Source organism: Melopsittacus undulatus, chromosome 7, assembly GCF_012275295.1.
Source record: "Melopsittacus undulatus isolate bMelUnd1 chromosome 7, bMelUnd1.mat.Z, whole genome shotgun sequence".
Lineage (NCBI taxonomy): Eukaryota > Metazoa > Chordata > Aves > Psittaciformes > Psittaculidae > Melopsittacus > Melopsittacus undulatus.
The window spans coordinates 45,010,044-45,032,743 of NC_047533.1; the positions used below are offsets into that span (position 1 = coordinate 45,010,044).

The following is a 22,700-nucleotide window of genomic DNA, read 5'->3' on the forward strand; positions in this document are numbered from 1 at the left end:
CCAATTTTCACATATGCATTTCGTTATTCTGCCTATGAAGGCAAGTGAAAAAACAACTGGAGTATCCGGGTAGATTTGGAAAAGAACTACGAGCCCTTACATAGCATACATTCCATTAGGCATAGTGGTTGCCAGATGACTAGTGCGCTTCAGTCTCCACTAAAAGGCAATCCTGTAGATTTACACTAAAGATACTTTCTATAAAATGCCAGGTATAGTGGCTAGAATCCCCTATCGCACTGTTTTCTTTTGTTTAGAGGCTGCATTTCAGGCCTGGGACTATTTTCCACATCCCTCTCATGCTGTGTAGTTCCCTGAACTGAATTTAACCTTGGGAACCCACAATGAACATGACGCCTAAAAGCTGTAGCTGCACGACTCAAAACAACGGCAAAGGCTAAATATTTCTGTAAAACCAGGCTGACCAGAGAGCACGCAACCCCTGAGCCTGCGGAACCGTTCCATGAGCAGCGCCGACTCCCGTTTGTGAAACTCCAAATGCCTTTCCCAAAGCTGAACGCTGCTCTCTCCTGGCCGGTACCCCTCACTGCAGTCCTCTCGCCGCCCCTCCTTTCCGCATCCGCCGGACCGCGCACTCACTCCCACAGCGCCTGCGGATCCCGAACCCACGACCTCAGCCCAACCCACGAGAACCTCCATAACGTCCCGCCCCCGACCCTTTATCTGCTCCTCCCCTCGGGAGCTAGAGTCTGTGTCTGTGCCTGCGCCTGCGCCGTCGCGATGCGTCACTTCCGTTGCGGCGCACGGCAGGTGCCGGAAGCGTCTCCATAGCGGTCCCAGAGTGCGGTGGTGGTAGGAGCTCGCCGACGCCATGGTGGAGGTGAGGGACGGGAGGGGGTTCGGTTCCCTCCATTGGCCACCTTATGTCGTCTCTGCCTTGCCGCTGATACGCGGCGGGAGGGACTGGGGAGCGCTGCCGGGGCGGCGGGGAGGCTTGGGCCTGTGATGGGGGGGGAAGCCGGCGGGGACCACCGAGCACCTCAGCGCACCCCCACTTCGATCTCGGTGCGAAAACGCCGCTATGATGATAGACCGTGGCGGTCCCTCTGCCTTCCCAGCCCTTTCACGCTCCACCGCGGGGACAGCGAGTGGGGCACCCGTGTGAAGGCTGCAAGGTGTGAGTCTGAGGTGGGAGTAAGCAGCAGGCAGCAATTTTGGTTTGAAAGACTTACGCCGGATGTTTTGCTGGGATCTGGGAAACGGTGTTGTGATTCCCAGCCTCCAGTGACTTACTGGCTTTGTCAGCTAGCCAAAGAAACGGAATCCGGCCTGTGAGGGATTTAAGTGAAACTATGGAAAAAGCCACTGTTTTTACTGGCTCTGGAATAGTTACTGTGGAGTGAACATCATGCACTTCTAAAAGCAAGTAGTGTTGTTAGGAGCATGTAAGAAAATGCAGACACTGCTGCTGTATGTAACACTAGCAGAGCCTTTTACAAAAGAGTATTTGTCAGGAAATATTTGTAAATGCTTTTTTCTCTACAGAGAGGTGTTGTGCTACCTACTAGTTGTGTTACCTCCAACAGTTGCTGTTGTTGAATAGTAATTAGCTGCTGTTATTTTAACCTCTTTCTTCAGATGTATAAAACACCTAATCCTACCCTAAATATTTTGCTTCATTTTTTTTTTTCCTCCTATATAATATCTGGAGTTTGTAGGAAAGTATCGAGCCAGAGCAGAAAACTTTGTGTAGGTGCTACTGAGTTAGAAAGCTAATAGCCACTGCAGAATGGGTTGGTAAGCGGAAAAACAACTTTGAAGGCAGGAAAACAAAACCTACATATAACTAAATAGGGAAAGTACTTGTGTAATGTCTTGAAGGCTGGCCAGTGCCAGAAGTTATTCATGTAGCTTCCAATTTGTTGCCTTTTTTTGTGTGACATACAGAACGTACAGTCATGCAAAGAGTTTTGGCTTTATACCTAAGCAAGCAGGCTCAGATTTACAATGGGTTGGGTTTGTTTTTTTATTTTTTCCATTGGGAGAAAAATATTAGTAAGAAATTACTTGTGCTGTTAATAAGTAAAAAGCCTATATAAGTTAATAGCTTTTTAACTCTGCTTGTTATGGATGGAAATTGTAAGTATATTTTATTCATAGTAACAAAAATTATAAAAGGAAAATAAGTTTTGTCAGGTTTTATCCCAAGTTTTCTCGTAGTAAACGGCCGTGCTTATGTAAGGTCTCACAGAAACTGGTGATTGCTCTTGTTCTTTTTCTGGTAGTAGTGAAATAAAACTTACAGAAGTGTTTTCAGAATTCATTATTTTATTGCCTACTTACAAAAACAGAATGTGAAAGGAGGAGGGGAAAAAGATTGTACACTCATGGCGTTGTCTTATAGATACCAGTGCAGAAAGTCTGATCAAAGTTTTTGGCAGTTTCCAGAAAGGGATTGTTATTTTGAGTAAGCACTAAATTAAAACAATTAACAGATAAACATAATTTTCTAGTTTCCAAGAAGAGTGGTGTTTTCTGTGAACTAAACAGTGCTATGTTATCTAATGGGACTGAAGTCTGGAAATTGCTACTTGGTTTAGTCTATGTTTCAGATTTTCATGTAATTATAATCAAATGTATTTAAATGTTCTTTTCTTTCCTCTTAGGAGGTCCAAAAGCATTCTGTGCACACACTTGTGTTCAGATCTTTGAAGAGGACTCATGATATGTTTGTAGCTGATAATGCCAAACCTATCCCGTTAGATGACGAAAGGTAAAGTACTGCACTCAGTCAAGTTTTAACCTGTGTTAGTGATTGCTCCATCCAAGTCAGAAGTTCAGAAGCTTCTGTAAACAAAGTAGTCTTGAGGGAAGAAAAATACCATAAAGTAAGTTGTATAAAATCTCTCAGATCTTTCAAAACTTAGTAACAACAAAAATCGGGGTTTATTCAGGATTATGCTTTACTCTCCCAACAGTCACAAAGTAAAGATGGCAGTCAAGTTACGTACGGAGTATGGCTCAGTATTACACATGCCTACTCTTAAAGAAAACTTGAGAGAGAAAGGAGGTCCAAACACCGGGGATCCTTATGGACACAAACAGTACTCTGGAAATCAAGGTTAGTTTGCTCTTAAGGGTATATTTATCCTTTCTTTCGTAACAGCTTCACTGATGTAAAATTCAAAGAATGCAGTCCAGTGTCAATTCATTGGAAAGAAATGTGGAAAACAAAATACTTCTTTTTTTATTTATTTTTTATTGTTTCATATTTTTCTTGCTACAGTCCATAGGAGACAGCTAATTCAAAACAAGGAGGAATTTTGTTTTGTCAAAGGAATATTAGGCTGCTGTGAAGTTTTTACAGTAATTCATTAGTGAAAAGAGCAAATTTTATGGTAACATTAGTGTAAGCTGTACTTGGGTGTTAGATGAGTAATGTCTTTCTCCTTTTTACAAGTTCATGATGGTCAAGGATGTGTTTTTTATTTGGTTGGGGTTTGTTTTGGTTTAGTTTTTATTTTGTTTCATAACATTTTTTCATGCTTCCCTTAGCTCTGCAACTGTGAAACCAGAAAATATTAAATCTGTAGGCCTTTTCATCCTGTATTTGGTTATATATAAAGTCTATATGTAATAAGTAGATCCCATATGGAAACTTCTTTTCTAAAGAGTGCCAAATACCACCTTATTTTAGTTAAGATTTCTGTTGTTTTTTTTCTCAAGGTACTTTACTTGGGAGTATTCTGAAATATGTTGAGGGATAATGAAAAATTTTTATAAAGAATAAGAAAAACCTTTTCCTTTTCTGATACCACAGACAACCAGTTGTCTTTACTAGCTAACATTTCAGACATCAGTGCTATTTGTGTGTTTGAATCCTTTTCTGTGACAGCTGCTACAAAAGGCATTTTGACAGTATGAAGATTTTTCTCTTGAGAGTCTCTCTTGATAATGGGTATCCTCACCATTTTTTTTTTATTTTTTACTATTGAGTTTTAGAAAACAGATAATTGGAACAAATGAAATTAAATAAAAAATGTTTGTGTAGTACTCTAGAAATGATTGTTAGTTTCTTCTGCTGCTGTTTTGCTTTATTTCCTGTTTGAGTACATCATTTGCAGTGCGGTATGAAATATAATTATTAATGCAACATTTTGTTGCTCTTCAGGACAAGAACTTGAGTATTTAATAACTGGCACACATCCATATCCACCCGGGCCTGGTAAGTAAAATTCTGCGAGTGTGTGCCTGGATTTTTTGGCTTCCTGTAACAACACTGTATCCTCTATCCTAGCAGGAGCAGTCTTCCTCTTGCTGTGAATCCATATCTCATAGTAGTGGGAAATGCAATTTAAGACTTTCACGGTATTGATGCAGATTGTTGTGTGACTGATAGGAAGGAGGAAGATCTAGGTACAAATGCTGTGTCTTCTCACTGAGCCTTAGTGAATATAAGCTTGCTGTGAGGTGGTCATTGGTTTCTATGAGATTTCACCTTCTGTGGTAACATTATGACAAAAATGTTTTAGAAATCTTGTCTTTGATATTGCGGTCCCCTTTCTCTGGGAGACTTTTCCCTGAGAAAGAGACATTAGAGTCTAATAATTTGTGTCATTCGGTTTTGTCTGTGCTTGGAAGAGTTATGTTTCTGTGTTGTTACATTGGCCATTGCTAATTGTCACTACTGTTTTATTTTTTCAAGGTGTGGCTCTGACAGCAGATACTAAGGTACAGAGAATGCCTAGTGAATCTGCAGCACAGTCCTTAGCTGTGGCACTTCCTGCTTCTCAATCCAGGTATTGATGTGTTACTTCATTAACACTTTTCTACAGGGATTTCAAGGCAAAATACTGAAGTCAGGATAGGAGTTACTTTGAGTATTTTGTCTGATCTCATTTATGAAATTATTAAAGAAACTACTTTAGTGTGGTCAGGTGTCATTTTTCTGTGCACTACTGTTTTCATGGAAAAGAAAAAATGAGACTTTGTTTGTTGGCTGTCTTTTACCTTGAGGTGGTCAGTCACAGAAACAGGTTGCCCAGAGGTTGTAGAGTCTCCATTCTTGGAAATGTATAACACACAACTGGATGTAGCCCTGCGATAACTTACTGTTTAGGAAAAGAAAGTTGATTCCAATTCATCAATCATTTTCATTCAACCTAGGTTGGATGCAAGTCGGACAGCTGCTGGTGTGGGTGATATTTACAGGCATGCTGGAATATCTGAGCGTTCACAGCCTCCTGGGATGTCTGTGGTGAGTTTAACATCAAATGTGAAAAGTATGTAGTGCTCACCAGATTGCTTCTGGATACATTTGTGTGTTGTGTGGAGATCTCCGACTGACTAAACTTAATCGATGTTGAGATGTCACAAGAAGGCTTTAGGTTCTAGGTAAGGAGGTAAGTCATAAAACATAAGAGTAACCTTCCTTTTAACTTACAGGCTATGGTGGAAGCTGGTGGAAACAAAAATTCTGCATTAATGGCAAAGAAGGCTCCAACCATGCCCAAACCTCAGTGGCATCCACCTTGGAAACTGTACAGAGTAAGTTACAAATCTGTGATATGAGCATGCACATAAAAGTAAATGAGTATTTTATGTTCTATAAAGACCTCAAAGCATAATTTTCCTTATCATTAATAAAAACTAAATCAAATTAAAAGTGATCACAACTAAGTTGCATACGTACACTTCACAGAATCACAGAATCCCAAGGGTTGGAAGGGACCTCGAAAGATCATCTAGCCCAACCCCCCTGCAAGAGCAGGGTAACCTAGAGTACATCACATAGGAACTTGTCCGGGCGGGCCCTGAATATCTCCAACGTAGGAGACTCTACAACCCCCCTGGGCAACCTGTTCCAGTGCTCTTGTCACTCTTACAGTAAGGAAGTTCTTCCTGATGTTAATGTGGAACCTCCTATGCTTCAGTTTACACCCATTGCCCCTTGTCCTACCACTGGATATCACTGAAAAAAGCCTAGCTCATCATCCTGACACCCACCCTTTACATATTTGTAAACACTTCCTTAAATAACAGAGGTTAGATTACAAGCATTATTCTATATGGCAAATTATTTTGTAAACATTGTAAATTTTACCCTTATATTTATGTAGGTGTAGCTGTATTGTGATAAATTTGTTACAGAGTTTTTTTTTCTAGTCTGATTCTTTGATAGAGGAACTCAAAGGCAAGGTGCAAAATTTGAAACTAGTAACATGTTCAAGAAATACTGTTAATGCAATAAAATTGTCTCCAAAAACACTTAAAGGCAGTCACTGAGTCAGCATGACTTCTTATACTTCATATGAAAATGGGGAGAAGAGCTGAATACTTAAATTACAAATTATCTCTGTGGTTTAGATTGCTTGACTTCTAGTCTTGTTTTTTAAATATTTTAATTTGCCTTTTAATTTTCTTAGCCATTCCTCCCAAATCTGGTACCATCTACAAACATTTTGGTAATGAATATGGCAAAGGAGCTGAGTTGAAGAGAAAATCTCCAAGCATGTGTATTTGTTCAGATCTTTTTAACTTTTCGGGTGCATCTGTTTGGACGTGTACCTTTTTTTCTCAAGGGGCTGATTCTTACTATGAAATTTGAGCAATTTCGTATTTTATCTAAGAAAGGGTCAACATTATGAATGTTAGGCTTTCCTGACACTGAAAAATCTTATGCTCTGGTATCAGAACTGCATTAGCAATGTTCATCTGAATGTAGCACCATATATAGGCATTTAGATCTTCAGAAGAGTCCTGAGTGCTGCATTATCCATTAATTACTTTTTGAGATTAGCCTTTTTTGAAAAAAGCACATTAGCTCAAAGGAATACATAGGTTTTCTAAATGTGGCAGTAGTGGAATGTGCTCTCCATAAAAGTCAAAGCAAATACCATTTGAATAAATGGCACCAAAATAAAATGAAAAATTTAAGGAAGCAAGTGAAAAATGCGTACTTGTTAAGGAACACTTTCTTTTCAGAGAGACTGTAAATACAATTCAAGTCACTGTATTAATTTTCCATGTAAACAGTTTTAGTGGAAGTTTGTTGTCAAAATCCTTGCTCAGCATGAAAAAGCTTTTTCAAAAATAAAGCATAGCTAGAATGCTAAATGTGGGTTTCATCTTGTCTGTTGCATTTTAACTGATCTCCCTAAGCTTGTGAAAGGTGAGGACCTCAAATAGGTCAGATAAACTATTTCTTAGATTTCTTCCCTGGAAACGCCTGTTTCTATTTCTAGACTAGGAAGAAATCTAGACAGCTATCTCAAATGTGGCTATGGTCTCTCACCTGGTCAGAAGAATCCACTTTAGCTTTCCAAAGTATTTCTGTCTAAGAACTTTCGTTGTTTTAGATCTTTTTAAAATTAGCTGTGTAACAGTACATGAAATACAACATCCAGTGAAACCAAATACGGGGTTTGATGTTTAGCTGTTTGACTTCAGAGAAATTAGAGACAGGCTGCTGTAAACAAGCCCTCTGTTGGTAGAGCTTTCCTTATGAGATCTGTCTCCAGCATTTTGTTACCAGAAAGTTTTATACATACTAACATTAACATATTACCCCTTATTTGGGGAAAAGGAGGTGGTGGTATGCTTTAAGAAGTTCTTATATGGTAACATGATTTAATAGCCAAGATTTTATATAATTGTTCTTTATTTTTGTGTAAGTGGTAGCAAGCAGCTTAAGTTCAGTCTTTGCAAAGCCTCAAGTGTTGGGCCACAGTGTTATGGGCTGTCAAAGGATTTGAGAAAGTTGCACATAGGAACAGGATCTTTCTGTATTGCAAGTTCTCAAAGTCTATATGCCTTCTAAATTTTCGGTAGTTTCTTCATTTAACTAAAGTTAAAGCTCTCTTCAGATTAGTTTTACATTCGACTTTTTGGGGAGTATACATTTCCTGGTGTGTACAAACAAATTCCAGTCTGAGAAATTAAAGTTATACTGGCAGATGTATGTGTATTATTTCTGATCTTGAAAAAATTTTATTCTTTCTAAAGGTTATCAGTGGTCACCTGGGCTGGGTGAGATGTATTGCAGTAGAACCAGGAAATCAGTGGTTTGTTACTGGCTCTGCTGACAGAACCATAAAGGTAAGAGGTTGGGAGAAATCACTGACAAAGTTGGGGTTGGGAGTGTTAGTTTTTTGTCTTGTTATTTAAAAATGTCTTCAGCCCTTGGAAACAACTTGCAACTCCTTGTAGCATAACTGCTTGCAGAATAATGAACTGCAAAACAGTTTTTTTTCTTTATCACCTAGTCATAAAGGATTTGCAGAGTAGTACTACTTCTTGAGACTTCATTTATTATATGGTAGTAGCTGAAGGGCAAATATCTATTTTACTGTAAGTTTTGATTTACAGTGCAGCAGGGTCACTTATATCTAGGCTGTTTACCCAGATTGTTATTGGGTAGCTTTTACCTGTCTACCTCAAAATCCCTATTTTGATGCAGATCTGGGACCTTGCTAGTGGCAAATTGAAATTGTCTTTGACGGGGCACATCAGTACTGTGCGAGGGGTGATAGTAAGTGCAAGAAGTCCATATCTCTTTTCTTGTGGAGAAGACAAACAAGTGAAATGCTGGGATCTTGAATACAATAAGGTAAGCTAGTTTCTTTAATTTGAATTAATTGGTGGTGTCAAATATAAAAATCAAAGCATTTAGAAAATCCTTTCAAATATCAACTTAGTGTCTGTGCATTTTTTTTACTCATCTAGGTTATTAGGCATTACCATGGTCATCTCAGTGCTGTGTATGGTTTAGATCTGCATCCAACAATAGATGTACTGGTAACATGTAGCAGAGATTCAACAGCACGAGTAAGTATAGCATTGTTACTTTTTAATATCTTGGTATGTCAGTGTTCCAACATCTTCCATTTGTAAAAGTTAACATGAAATCAAGATGAAAATACTAAAATGATTTATTTTAGCTTTGCCTTCCATTGTTGATAAAACTCAAGCCTGAATACACAAAAATGCAGTGTCACTTCAAGATAAGGTTTTATTTCTTAATTTAGGTGGGTAGACCTCATAGTGTGTACGTAGGATTGCTTAGCATTTAGAAGGGTAGTGTGGCTTTATGGTGACTTCAAGTTATTTGTATGTCTAGAAATTCAGTGGTAGGCTTCCTGCTTCCCTTGCAGTTTTCCAGCTGAGGCAACTGTGTGAACTGTTGGATGAGAAAATACAACCTAAATACTGTTTAATCTGTAGAACTATGGCAAGGAATTAATGTAATCAATGACAGTGCCTAAGGTACATTGAATGTGCACCTCTTACTGACCTCTGATATATTTACTGTGAATTCATAGATCTGGGATGTAAGGACAAAAGCCAGCGTGCACACACTATCAGGACACACAAATGCAGTAGCGACAGTGAAGTGCCAGGCTGCAGAACCACAAATTATTACAGGTATGGTGGGCATGGCTTCGCAAGTAACATGATTGAAAAGCCTAATAATTACAATATGTGTTCATTAATTATGCGAGGTTCATAATGCAATCCTTGTTAATTTACTTAGTTTCTCTTACTGGTTTTCTGTTGAAAATAGTCAATGCCGTAGTTATTTCATACTGATAATGATATGTTTAAGCAAATACAGGTCTACATTGCTTGAATATTTTTCTGCACTTTGTTTCTGGTGTTTCCATTTTCTGTTGTACTATGAATTGAGACTTGCCTTCTCTGTGATATATCACAGTTCTCCCAAATACAGTTAAGAAGTGCCCGGTGCCACTGTTAAATATTGTTTATCTTCTTTCCCATTGCATAAAAATTCAGCTTTCCTGTGCAACGTAGCTCTAAAATTTCAAACTGTAAAAAGACCATTACAACCCAGCATCTTCATCATCTAGAGAGGCATTTAATAGCATATTTTTGTAACAAGCACAGTATTTTTGTCTTTTTTGTATCTAAAGTTTTGGCTGCCTTATCAAAGTAATAATGATGATAGAATTAATATGATGGTTTCTACTACTTTTATTTTTTTATTGTAGGCAGTCATGATACTACCATACGGCTCTGGGATTTAGTGGCAGGAAAAACTCGTGTTACTTTAACAAATCACAAGAAATCTGTTAGAGCAGTAGTGCTACACCCAAGACAGTAAGTTTTCCTCATTCTTTTACACTTTCCCAGTTCAGAACATTGTGTGATGACAGAAAGCCAATGTGAGAGAATGGTAGGGCATAATAATGTAAAAAACTGGTGAGCTTAGAATGCTGTAAAAAATATGTACATAAATTCTCAAATACCTTTTACTACGTTGATTGTGCTCCCCAGGCACTGGTGTACCTTAGCAATCCTGAGAGTGTGTTACATCCCACAGAATTTCTTATGTATGTGCCTTTGAAGTAATTGAAATCAGTGACACAGTAAGGCTAATGATAAAGATGTAACTGAATGATTGCTAGCAGAACGTGAAGTTGGTTTGTAGAATGGTACATGTGTGAATAATGATAAACGAGACAGGGATTAATACAAAGCGGGGGTTTTGAGTATTTGGTTCTCTGCACAAAACATTTCAGTCTAACTGATCTTAAAAAGAACTTTCTTGTACTTAGTGTTTGAAGCAGGTGTTGGCAGTGTTCTCAATTTAGATGCTGTATTTTGATGCATCAGCAGTTGCTTTTGGGATAAATACACATTAAAACAATGCAGAAAAGGAATTTGCATAGAGCTATAATACTTCTTCACCTCTAATATTTTAAAATTCTGTCAGTGCAGAAATTCAGAATCTTTAATGTTAATAAATTCTGACCAATCTGTGTATCTTAAAAATTGTGGCAGTTTTATGCTATGCCTGTTAGCTGTACCAGAGAAAAGCCCTAATTTTCCTTACATTCCAAAAAACAATCTGGTTTCAGATTCATCAGTTGTACCTCTTTGAAACTAAACGTGAAGTGTTTTTATCAAGCTGTAGCAACTGTCAGCCTAGTATTTTTTTATATTTCAGTATTTCTATATTTTTTTTTTCAAAGGTCTAGTTTTTTTCCTAGTTATTTTTTTTAATTGAAGGGTATATTTTAAATAGACAGCAAATGGCTTAGACATTGTGTCAATTGAAAGTATTCCTACAGAGTTTTGTATATGCTACCCAAATAACCTTGTAACTTCTTGCATGTGTTAAAATGAGGGAATTGCTTGTTTTAGGGTAATTCAGTAAAACAGGTTGTCTTTCATAGTTCACTTTTTTGCAGTTCTTTATCTTTGGTTGAACAGTTTTGAATGACTAACCAATAGTGTCCTTTTTTTTTTTGTTTGGGGTTTTTTGCTTTTTTTTGCTCTGGTACCTTTGCTGATGGTGCACTTAAACCTGAAAATTTGCCAGAATAATAATTGAGAAGAACTCAGTGTGCATGTTTAATATTTGTTGGCATATTAACACTCTATATGGCATAGGATTTATAAATTTTAGGTAGTCTATGGAACAGAAAGAAAACAGTAGAAATAGGTAATTCATGATGTCATAAATTTGCTTCATTTTATGTGAAGTAAAAATGTCAGAAAAGCAGTTTTAGTATTAAGTAACTTTGAAGCTAGCATTTACAGCAGTTTCAGTGAATGATGTGTGCTATACCTACAGCTGTTTTGAACTTCAACATACTGTGCTTATTTTCTTTCAGTTACACATTTGCATCTGGTTCTCCAGATAATATTAAGCAGTGGAAATTCCCAGATGGAAATTTCATTCAGAATCTGTCTGGTCACAATGCTATTATCAACACACTGGCTGTAAATTCTGATGGTGTTCTGGTCTCAGGAGGTAAAAATAAGAAATAAATGTTTGTATTTCCCCTTTACACTCCTCTACAATGGCTGGATGTCCTTCGACAAAGATGCTAGCTGAGATGTCCTGTATCTGGGCCTATAAACCTGCTACAGTGTACAGCTTCATAGTCAGTAGGGCCATTTTTATCTTCTTGGATGCTACTGAGCTGCATGCACAAAAATGTATATGAAGTTAATTTTAATGTGCTGCAGGGAAGAGGTTTCCTCTTCCCACCTGACTGCTGGTGTAAGGCTCCAGATTTCATTCTCTGTGATCTCCTGATGATTAGGCTTCCCTCAGGAGTGGTGTGGAAACAGGGAGCTGCCTCAGAGACACTTTAGCTGCTCTCTGTTAGTAACAAGTTGATGCAGTGAGAATGGATAGAGCATATAGAAACATCTTGCCAAGGCTTGCTGTACCAGTTAAATGTGAACTCTGCCTTGGCCTTTATGCAGCACAAATGCACTGGTTCTGTTGTCTCAAAATTTCCTGCATATTTTTTCTGATGTTACTTTGATTGTTCAAAAGATTGATGGCTAATTTCCAAATATTGCTGTGAATCAAACCCATGTTTACTTAGCAATATTATGTGTTCAAGCATTCAGAAATTCAGAAACTCGTCCTTTGGCTCCAGTGCTTATGGGAGGATTTTGTGTCTATTGTGACACATGGATTTAATTTTTCATTCAGAAGCTTCCAGAATTTAATAATCATCTGATACATTATTGTTAGCAGTCTGTGAGCCCCCAACCTCTTGGAGCTATTAGTTTGTATTCATGTATCTATGTTGGGGTAGCAGAAGAATCCCAAATGCTTACTGCATCTGATCATGAGTAATCTTATGTAAGAATACTTACCTCATTGTAGGTAGCATTTTTCTGTATATTAGTTATGCAAGCACTGTAATAAAATTATTTTGTTTAAGTATGTGTTACTTAAACCGTAGCTTGTGAAATTTGAGTTCTGTGTTTGTACAAGACAAAGTACATACATAGATATCCAGTTGCTGTCTGCGTTTAAACCATGACAGTAAACTTTCTTTCAAAAAAGCTTGTCACTAAAAAAGCTTTCAGAAATCCCAGTAGGAAGATGGTGTGTTTTTAATGTAGATGTTGTTATAAACAGGGAAAGAATAAACAGTGTGGAAAAAGAAAATGCTAATTTTACAGCTTGAGAGCTGAGCTCTAGAGTAACAGTTCAGGATTGCATGGGAGTTTAAACCCAAATCTTTGAGGTCCTAGACCAGTTGCTTAATTACGAGCTTGTCCTGGGAGAGTTCTAGCAGAGGAAAGTGAATTAAGAGGCCAGGCTGTGGTGTTCCACATAACTTGCAGAGCATGAGGTTTTATGGCTCACTTTTGCTTATCTAATAGTTTAGGTAGTTGTGAACAAGAAGGGGACTCAATTCACAGCATCACACATGATAGCTTAAGATGGGTTCCATGAGTTCACAGGATGCTTACAAAAACAGTTCTGTGTTTGTAACCAGAGAATAACAAAAAAAGTAACAATGAAGCTACACCGTGGATATGCAATTTGTCCCTCTTGGTCCCATTAGATACAGTATATCCTGTAGGCTAGGGATGTGGAGTAAGATGGAAATGTGCTAAGCAGGAGTTGGAAGATAGCTGATAGTAAGTCAGTTTACCCTGATTATGTTTTCAAGCATGTATAAATAAGTTGATGCTGAATTAAAATAAGTTGAGGTTACCTTAGGAACTATAAAAATACCCTTCTTGGTTTGTTGTTTTTGGTTTTTTTTTTGTGTAGCTGGTAGCTGTGGAGCGTTTTTTGATAGATCTGTTTTGGCTAAATAATGCTTTGAGAGGAGAGGTTGTTTTTGTAACTGAAAAATTGCTTTGAGAGCTTCCTTGTGAATACAGAATTCAAATTGATATGAATACCCTGTAGCTGATGCCAGTAGCAGTAATACTGGCAGTGATTTGAACTGGATTTGAAATAGAACCTCTGCAAACATTAAGCTGTTTCCCATTACCAACTCCTTAATGTCTATAGTCTGTTTGACAAGATGATGTTTCTTAATCTTTAGTGGAGCTACTGAAGGAGCTTGATACTGAGAATGTCAGTCCTTGCTGTGCTTCCAAAGCACCTTGCTTCAGTTGCCATGTGATGTAGTGTGTTATCTCTCTGGGTTATCTAATAGAAAGCTGGATGAGATTCTGAGGAAGCTTCTATCAGCCTTAAAAAAGATCAGCCTTTCTTAACTGAGAAGGAAACTGGTAGAAAATAGGAAACCTTGTAGGCTCTACTGAGCTATGCTACATGAATATTATAGCTGATGTATTAATTACTTGTTCATGATACTGTTTTTAGAAAAGTAGTAGAAATTAACTGGTTAAAAATACTGTTTCTTTGTTTTAGCTGACAATGGTACAATGCATCTTTGGGACTGGAGAACTGGATACAATTTCCAGAGAGTACACGCAGCTGTGCAGCCGGGCTCTTTGGACAGTGAATCAGGAATATTTGCATGTGTTTTTGACCAGTCAGAAAGCAGACTGCTAACTGCTGAAGCTGATAAGACCATCAAAGTATACAAAGAAGATGATACTGCGGTATGTCAAAGTGGCTTTTTAGTGTTATGCAGATCGATAAGAGACATGCACAGTCTTGTGTAATCAATTTTATTGAAGTTTGGAAGCGATATGTTTGCAACAACCTTAAGAGGACAGTAGCTAGTTTCTGCACTCCTAATTTTTTATTATATCATATAGTACAAGTAAGTGTCAGGCCTGTCAACTCTTCTGCAGAAGTCCTCTGTGATGAGGTTTGGAGAAATCTTAATACAATGATGCATAATGCATTTTAAAGCCAGTAGGGGACTATGTGTGGTTGTATTGATTAAAACATGGGAATTTGAAGAAGATTACATTTGAAAGATCTATTGTACTTCTATATGTGATTTAGATTAGTCATTTGCTTTGGCAGTTTCTAGAATTCAGAGTAAACAGTCTATTTTTAAGCTGTTATTTTCAAATCCAGATCCATTTACTAATGGATAAGACAATAGATTATTATATATTTTATCAGTGTATGTCTTTGATATAAAGGATATAAGGATTTTCATTAAACCTTAGGATTTTTGTATTGAATTAGACTTGGAACAACTCCTAGGTCTGAAGGAATAGGGAATATTTTATCCATTTTGTGACTGGGCAGAATATAGACTCTGGCATCAGCCAGTACTGATGTTAATATTGCTGGAAGGACTGTCTCTGGAATTTGTGTTCTTGTGTTTTGATCAATATGGTGTTGTTCCTGAAATGCCCCTGTCAACCTGATTTTTGTCCTTGTAGCAAAAAAACCTCCACAGAATAAGTTTTGTCATGTACTTCAGACTTTGGGATGATACAAAGTTCCATATGGGTAAATTAATTTCATAATAGTTTAGGTAATTACAATGTTACATATGTCATAGAGTATATATGCTATGTGAGTAACATTTTAAGCTAAACCCTAATTACAGGTGAATTTCGTGTTAAAAAAAAAGCCTTATGAGATTTTTCTTTTTTCCCTTTAGACTGAAGAGACTCATCCTGTCAGCTGGAAGCCAGAAATTATCAAGAGAAAGCGATTTTAGTGCAGCAGGATACTTATACTATAATTTTGTTTTGGCTTTCCTGAAAACATTCAGTCACATTTTGTTCTGCCTAGAACAGCAGAGCAGGAAGTCAGCTAAGTCATTGCTATTTCAACATGTTTTATAATAAATCTTATTTCTCTTCCCTTTTTGTCTTTTTTTTTGGTGTGATCCCAGCAAACCAGTTGCAGCTGTTAACTTTCTCTTTGTGGAGCATGTATAGTTCATGAAAAGGATAGATGTGCAGGTGGTTACTTTTTTGTATGAATCTACTGAGTGTAGGTCTAAAAATATTCTGATGAGCCAAGTTTTCTGAAAGACCCTTGCTTGACTCCAGAAGTTAATTGCAAGTTCATGCATAGAAGCCATGTACTGGGAATTTCTTGATTGACTTTTAGATTTTAGACCAGTATAGCTTACTGTACATATGCTAATAGTGTACTGCAATGGAATGGTATATATACTAAATTACAGAGTAACTGTAATCAAGAAAGGAGCAGGACAGTATATATATATTACCTTATAAACGCAGCTACTGAGCAATGCCAGTGCTTTATTATTGAATGAAATAGATCTTCAAAGTGTTTCTTTCCTTAGGAAAGCTTTCGTATGCAACTACTCATCTTACTTCATTTCAGAGCGGACCTCCTGTAGGAAGGACCACTGTCAAATCATACTGTTCACCATCACCATAGTGTTAGGACCAGTTGACTTCCTTTGTAAACCACCTGTTTGTTTTTTCAGCTATCTAAAGTCTATATGACAGAGTACAATTAACCTTTGAAACTGAGGTCTAAGAGAAAAAGCTGTTAAGTCATCCCAGCCATAATTTTACATGTTGCTGTCTCCCCATGATCTTCTGAAGGAATTTAAAATAAACATTTCTGAAAGAATTTGTACTCCTGAAGGGACAAATCTTCATTATATTTACAAACAGTCACATAACACACAGTAAACATAAAAGCCTCCTTGCTACAACTTTTCTGTGATGTATGTGGTGCTCTAAAGCGCTTTCTATTCATGGGGGAGAGAAGTGTTAAAGCCATCAAACCATCCAGTTGTTGTCAACTTTGATAGCAGTTTTAATAGGTGCAGCAGCAAGTTGCATGCTGGGTAAGTGCTGAGAATTGTTCTGTGGCCGCAGCATTGATAGCAAGCAGTTCACAATAATTATTTCTGTTCTCTACCAGTCTGACTTTTTTCAAGCCTGGAATTAATGTTAGAGAAATGACAGTTACTTGCACTGTAACTTACAAAAAGCTAGTAAAACTAAGTGTTGCTTAAATTATGAGAATTTTTGTCTTTTTTGTGGTACTCTGGCAGTCTTGTACTTATAATTTGAATGTTTGACAATAGCATTTTAAGGGAGTCCATGCTGCATAAATACCTGTTTTTTGGTTGACAGCTATTGTCTGAAGTATCTTTACAAAAGAGAGAGTATTTGGTATTTACAAGTTGGACTAAACATCTTTTATTTTGGTATTTACAAGTTGGATTAAACATCTTTTATTTTGATAATTTTTTCTAGATCTTTATTGCAGCTGTTAGAATTTTAACTAACATAATGGGGGAAAATATAGTTTGTGACTTAGGTGTATTTTGTATTACTGCTAATGCTTCATTCCAGAAGTCGATGAATTATTGGCATTACACAGAAGTTTCTTGCTCACTGTGAAATCCCCTGAAGGTAACCAGAGTGGAGACAAATAATGCACTTGAAAAGGGGTGGGATTGTTGTGAGGTTGTTTTTGGTTTTGTGATTCTGGGGGGATTGTGTTGTTGGAGGCTTTTTTAGTGTCTATTTCTTGTGACAGTTTGAAGTCAGGAAAGGGAAATCGGAGATTTTGGCTTACAGTTCCAGCACATCTCCTCTCCTTTAAAAACTGCGTTTATTCCCCTATCACTTTGAAGACTGATCAGAAAGCCTCCTGCAGAACCTGTGCATGGGTAAATACCTGGTTTGCAAAAATAGCTACTCATTATTTAGAATAACACTTTTCCTTTTTGGTTCTATAATAATGCTGTCCCAATTCTAAATATCTGTCTTCTTTTTTTTTTTAAACTGTATTCTTTAACATTTGATTTGCATGTTCATTTCCATCCCAGCAGTGTTTTTCTTCCACTTGACAGTAATGTGAATAGCATCACATATGTAGTATTCATGATATGTCAAAAATATTGGATATCATTTAAGTTCTTCTCTAGCACAATAGTGAATTTATACACATATATCTGTTTGTGGAGGATACACAGTGACATTAGATTTGTCCATGTAAGTCACGAGGTAAAGCAAAATAGGAGGGTCTGGTCCACTGGATGTATTGTTCATGATTCTGGAAAGTGTCACACTGCAATGTCAGTTAATAGGAGCCTAATCTTGGAAAACAATTGTAATTTAAAACATAAAATTTTATGTTATCCTCTGTATATGATTAAATCATACACATTTCTACCACAAACCCTGAATTTTGTTTTATACTGTACATAATTGCAGAGAAGAAAATGTTTTTTTTGTTTGTAACATAATTCAAAAAAGTGTAACTGGTAAAATTGAGAGTTTTTAAGATCACACTTTGCTGTATACTGAAGCGTACAATGTAAACTATGGAGCTAGAATGCTGCCATTTGCTGGCAGCATGAAAATTGTGCAGAACGGTATGTGTTTGGCAACTTAAAGACCTACAGAAGTAAATCTGTAATAGCCAGTTTCTTTTTAGTCCTGTTAGATAAAAATTTAAAGTGCTATGCTGGATATAAGTGACAGCAATTGAGCTATCAATAAAGCCTTCAATACAATACGATGTCTTTTTTTTTTCCATTTGGGGTTTTGTACCTAGAAGAATGGAAAATAACTGTGTATTGAAAGTTAAAATTATTTAGGATTAAAATGGACTGTTTTTACATAGTACATTAACAAGTATTCTTGCAGATCAGCTGTAATGGAAAGAGTATTGATAGCTGGTTTATGCAGAACTTCCTATATGCACGAAAGGATTAGCAAAATGAATGCAGTATTGTTCATTAATTTTTCTCGATTGTGTTTAATTTTGGCGTGTTTATGGGGAACAAATTAAAGGGGTATTTCTGTCTGTGGCACATAACTGAAAATTTTGTTGTAGTGAAATTTATAGGAGCTTAGCATTGATTTTGATTTTATTTTTTTTTCCAAGTCAGGATTTCACTCAGTTGGGTGTTTTGGTTTTGGTTTTGTTGTTTTCCTCAAGTGAGTTGGAGAAACCATCAAGTCTGGCACATCATGTATGTGAGTATCCGCACAAGGTGCAGGGTTTTTTCTTTGTGCACAAGATGCATGTATTTTTTAGGTGGGGCTTCAAAATGATCAGTATGCCAAAGAAAATGGTGAGGATTTAGAAACTGATGGATGCCAGTAAGCCTGAACAGCTGAAAAATGTCAACTTGCAGTCTTGTTCTGTAAATTTAATACTAGATTAGCAGGACTTGAAACTACTTTAAATATGACTTTCTGTGGAAGCTGTTTCATAAGCAGAATATGCAGGTGGTGAATCACTTCATTTGAAAGCAGGCAAACAGCTAAAATGAGCTTGGAGGCTGCAAGAAGAGGGAGAAATGCTTCTTGTCTTTTTTGATTGTGGTTTGAAAACTTGCCAGGCAGGGAGCTGAATTTCACTGGTGGTCATTTGGGTAGATCTTGTCACTTCTGGAAACTCCATTTGATGCTGCTTTAATGGCAGCAGCTAAGAAGCAGCTTTCTGGCTTAGTAGGACAGAAGTTGTCTGAAAACAGGCAAAAAAAAGTTGAATGAAAAATGAATGGCCATCTTAGGCTAAAGATGATCCTTCCAAGAAAAGTATCAACATTTTTCAAGTCAATATCAGTACAAACACTCACAAATTTTGATGTTGGAGATTACTTGAGAGGTTGTCCAGTAAAATTATCTAATCAGCATAATTTTCTCATTAATTAATATGTATTTACAAATTCCAGTGAAGCAATGCCTGGATATTATTAAAGATGTGTGGAAAACTCCATGGGATTTGCTTTAAATGGGAACTGTGAAGTTTCTAGGTGTGGACTTGCTTTTTTCAAAATGTTCTCTTGAAAGTCTTTTCAATGATTTTGACTTTAGGGATTTGCAGGGTCAGCTTTTCCTGTTCCTGCTTGCCTTGAAACTGTAGTATTAGCTTCGTACAGTTTGGTTTTGAACATTTTAACTTCCTTCAGGTGCATGTGATCACCAGGCTTTTGATAGCCTTTCTTAGGTTTTTGTTTTGAATATAATAAGTACACAAGCCTCAAATGTGTATCTGAAGCATGGATTAATTGGGGCACTTTACTGCAAATTAGACCTCAGCAGTACACGCAATAACTGAGCTAATTGTTTGTCTCCAGGTAAGGAAGACTGAAACCACTGACAAGAAAACTACAGTTGAAAATGAGATATCTTAAGTTTGCACAGTCTTGGAAAACTATGGTGCTGGGATTTTTTTTTTCCTTGCACTTGTGCTTGAGAAGTGCAGGTAATGTACATGAAACACCTATTTCTGACAACCCTTTATTTTTAGGGAGAGTAAGTGTCCCTGTAAGACACATCACCTTTACTCCTGCTGCAGTAACAACTCTTGAGCTTTTTTTTTGGATGCTGCAAATGTTCCTGGGTTGGTTTGTTGTTTTCTTTCAGCTGATGCATTGCTAGGAGGAGGACTGAAGGGTTAAGCCGTCCAGAGCAAGAAAGAATCAATGCAAGATCAGTATGAATTATGGATACCAAGGGCTACACCCAGAGAAGAGAGAGACCTCCTAGAGACCTGATAAGAGAGAGCTGTAATTAATGGAAATCTCTCAGGGAGGTGAAAAGGACAATGGAAAAACTAAGACTAGAGGAGACCAGAGCTATAACATCTGAAAGAAAGTGTTTGAAAACATGCTGCATTTACCTGGCAGGCTGGAGGAAAGGAGATATTTCTGGATTAGATGAATGCTGCATGGGTATAAATGAAGGAATGGGAGAGAATAATGTGCTAGTGTGGGTGCAGGCAGTGGTGAAAGTGAAAACGTGAGTACCTGAATGTAAATTCATTTGACAGCAACTTGCAAATGCATTTGTGAGAAGCATTGGCATTGCATGTATCTGCGTGGTTCAGTACCCTCATGCTCTAAAATATAACTTATACCTTAGAAAATTCTGTGGCACATGAAAAATTGCAGAGCAGTGCAGTGAGGAGTCCGGAGAGTTTTGCTGTCACGATGGGATTTTTATGAAGGAAACACTCGCAAGTGCAATTCTAAACAAGACCAAAGAGTAAAGCGTGAAGAGTGAAACCAAAGTTTGCATTGTGAATAGCTTAAAATATGGTGTGAGACTGATTTTCACAGCTGATTGAGTATAAGGATTGCCTTACAACACTTGAGTTTGCTTCTTTCTGACATGCCAATGGTGTGCTGTAGAATGAGACATGACTTTATAGCCATGGAGTTATCATGCTGACAGGATGCATTGCTGTTGGGAGACTATCATGTGATAAATAAGGGCGTAGTGTATGCAATCAGAAAAACTTTTGTGCTGCATCCAACAGCACTTTTCTTAAATAGGAAAAGACACTACGTATTGTAACATGACTTAACTATTTCCAAGTAAATCCCCTTGACAAGCAAGCTTCCTGCATTGACAACTAGAGATCTGCTCTCAATAAAGCAGCAATAGAGTATGAATAGAAAAATTCCGTACAAAAATTTGAACTTGGCTTCAGCTGCCAGATGAATCAAATTTCTTCTCAAAGTATATTAATTCTTTCCTGCTCATTCAATTTATTTTCTTCCCATGCAACATGGTAATGAACATGCTTCTTTCAAAGAGCTTGGCAGTGCAAACCTACAGGGATCAATCAGTTCTGTTAATGGCTTTGTTCTATTTTGGAACTGAAAATCTCAGTGAAAGGAGTTTTATTATTCCATGTTGCTCAAAATCAATGTGTAACAGGAAATTCAAAAGTAACTAGCGACTTGGAGTCATCATGGTAGCTGAATGAAATAGATAGAAATGCTTGCTTCTAATTAAAATTAATGTAGTGAAATGCAGTGTATTTCTCTTCCTGAACAAGTCTATTTTTTTAATTTATTTCTTAATATGTAGGTGAGCTTTAAAATGTCCTTTAATCACATAAGGGGAAAGAAAACGGTTCGTGTTGTTTCTCCAGCTTTAGCTGTGTAGGTACATGTAGTTGCCAGGTTAATGATGCAGTTTTTCTCCAGCCATTAAAATGGGATGACTGTGCTTAAAACAGCACAATGTGTTTCAGACTTTCACATGCTGAAGAAAAGTTCCAGATGCTTTGTAGTAACATAGCTCTGTGGCCTGTGGCAGTGTGTTTTGTAGTGTGTTCTCTCCCACAGGTTTCAATTTCTACTTGATTTTTGTTTTTTAAGGTGACTGTAGCCTTTAATGGGGAAAACACTGCTAGGAAATTGGAAGCTATCTCTAGCGTGTATCTCCATCCTGATTAATTACGATCTGGTAACTCCTTTTATTCCTTTACCCAAACTTGTTCTGGCCTTCTTCCATCAACAGCATCCCCGTGGAGTCTGCAAGATCCTCAGCTGTTCTGGAGAGCTTCACACTGTCCAGTTGCAGTGTGTAGTGCTATGGATTGCTCTTCCAGGTTTCCACATGGCTCTGCCTCACTATATCAACCATGGAGATTGAACTATGTAGTTGGGAGTATTTTGTGAGAAGTTGTTCTTGGAGATGGGGAAAATACTGACTGGACAAAGTCTTATTTTCTCTCCTGATACACAGCCTGATGTCAAGAGATGACTGTTCTCTCTCCATTCTCCCAGTTCTTCTTACCCCACTTAATTTTTCTCAAGGTATCCTTCTAGTGATACAGCACACTGTATATAACATATGCCAGTGGTTGCTAGCAACGCCTCACACTGGTTTTCCTAACAAAATCTGACAACAGTGTTCACATTCTTGGCAGAATAAAGGCAAATGGTAAAGGCTAAGACTGAATGAGATGCATGCCATGGAAACCTAAACCAAAGTCATAAGATGTTTAAGTAAATCATGTCTGTAGGCTTTTTCTCTTTAACCTCCTGTTCTGCTCAGCACCATGCTCAGTTCCAGTTTATTGGTCTCAACTTACTCTAGGATAAGTTCAGGCCAACTGAGCTGAGACTGTCCCAGCAGATGCTTTGTATTGGTTAAGCTGAGTGGGGGAAGATGAGGTGGAGAAATGCCCAAATCTCTGCTAGTGAAAGGCTGTCCTCTTTGTAAGGGGACAGTGTCTAGCTTTTCTCTGTTTCACAAAGTGCTCTTCATTTCTTAAATACCACGAGTAGTTGCTATGAATAGTGTAGTAAAAAGACCTAGTGTTG

The 22,700-nt window shown here is 37.5% G+C and overlaps 1 protein-coding gene across 1 annotated transcript; it reads left to right on the forward strand.

Moving 5' to 3' along the window:
• The first annotated feature begins 766 nt into the window (after positions 1-766).
• On the forward strand, positions 767-18,140 carry PLRG1 (pleiotropic regulator 1). Its single transcript, XM_005148940.4, has 15 exons — positions 767-841; positions 2,628-2,734; positions 2,940-3,082; positions 4,133-4,186; positions 4,667-4,760; positions 5,128-5,218; positions 5,407-5,508; positions 7,966-8,058; positions 8,420-8,569; positions 8,686-8,787; positions 9,282-9,384; positions 9,969-10,077; positions 11,598-11,737; positions 14,126-14,319; positions 15,285-18,140. The coding sequence occupies exons 1-15, from the start codon at positions 833-835 to the stop codon at positions 15,342-15,344; spliced, it is 1,551 nt and encodes a 516-aa protein (XP_005148997.1). The 5' UTR covers positions 767-832; the 3' UTR covers positions 15,345-18,140.
• The last annotated feature ends 4,560 nt before the right edge of the window (positions 18,141-22,700 follow it).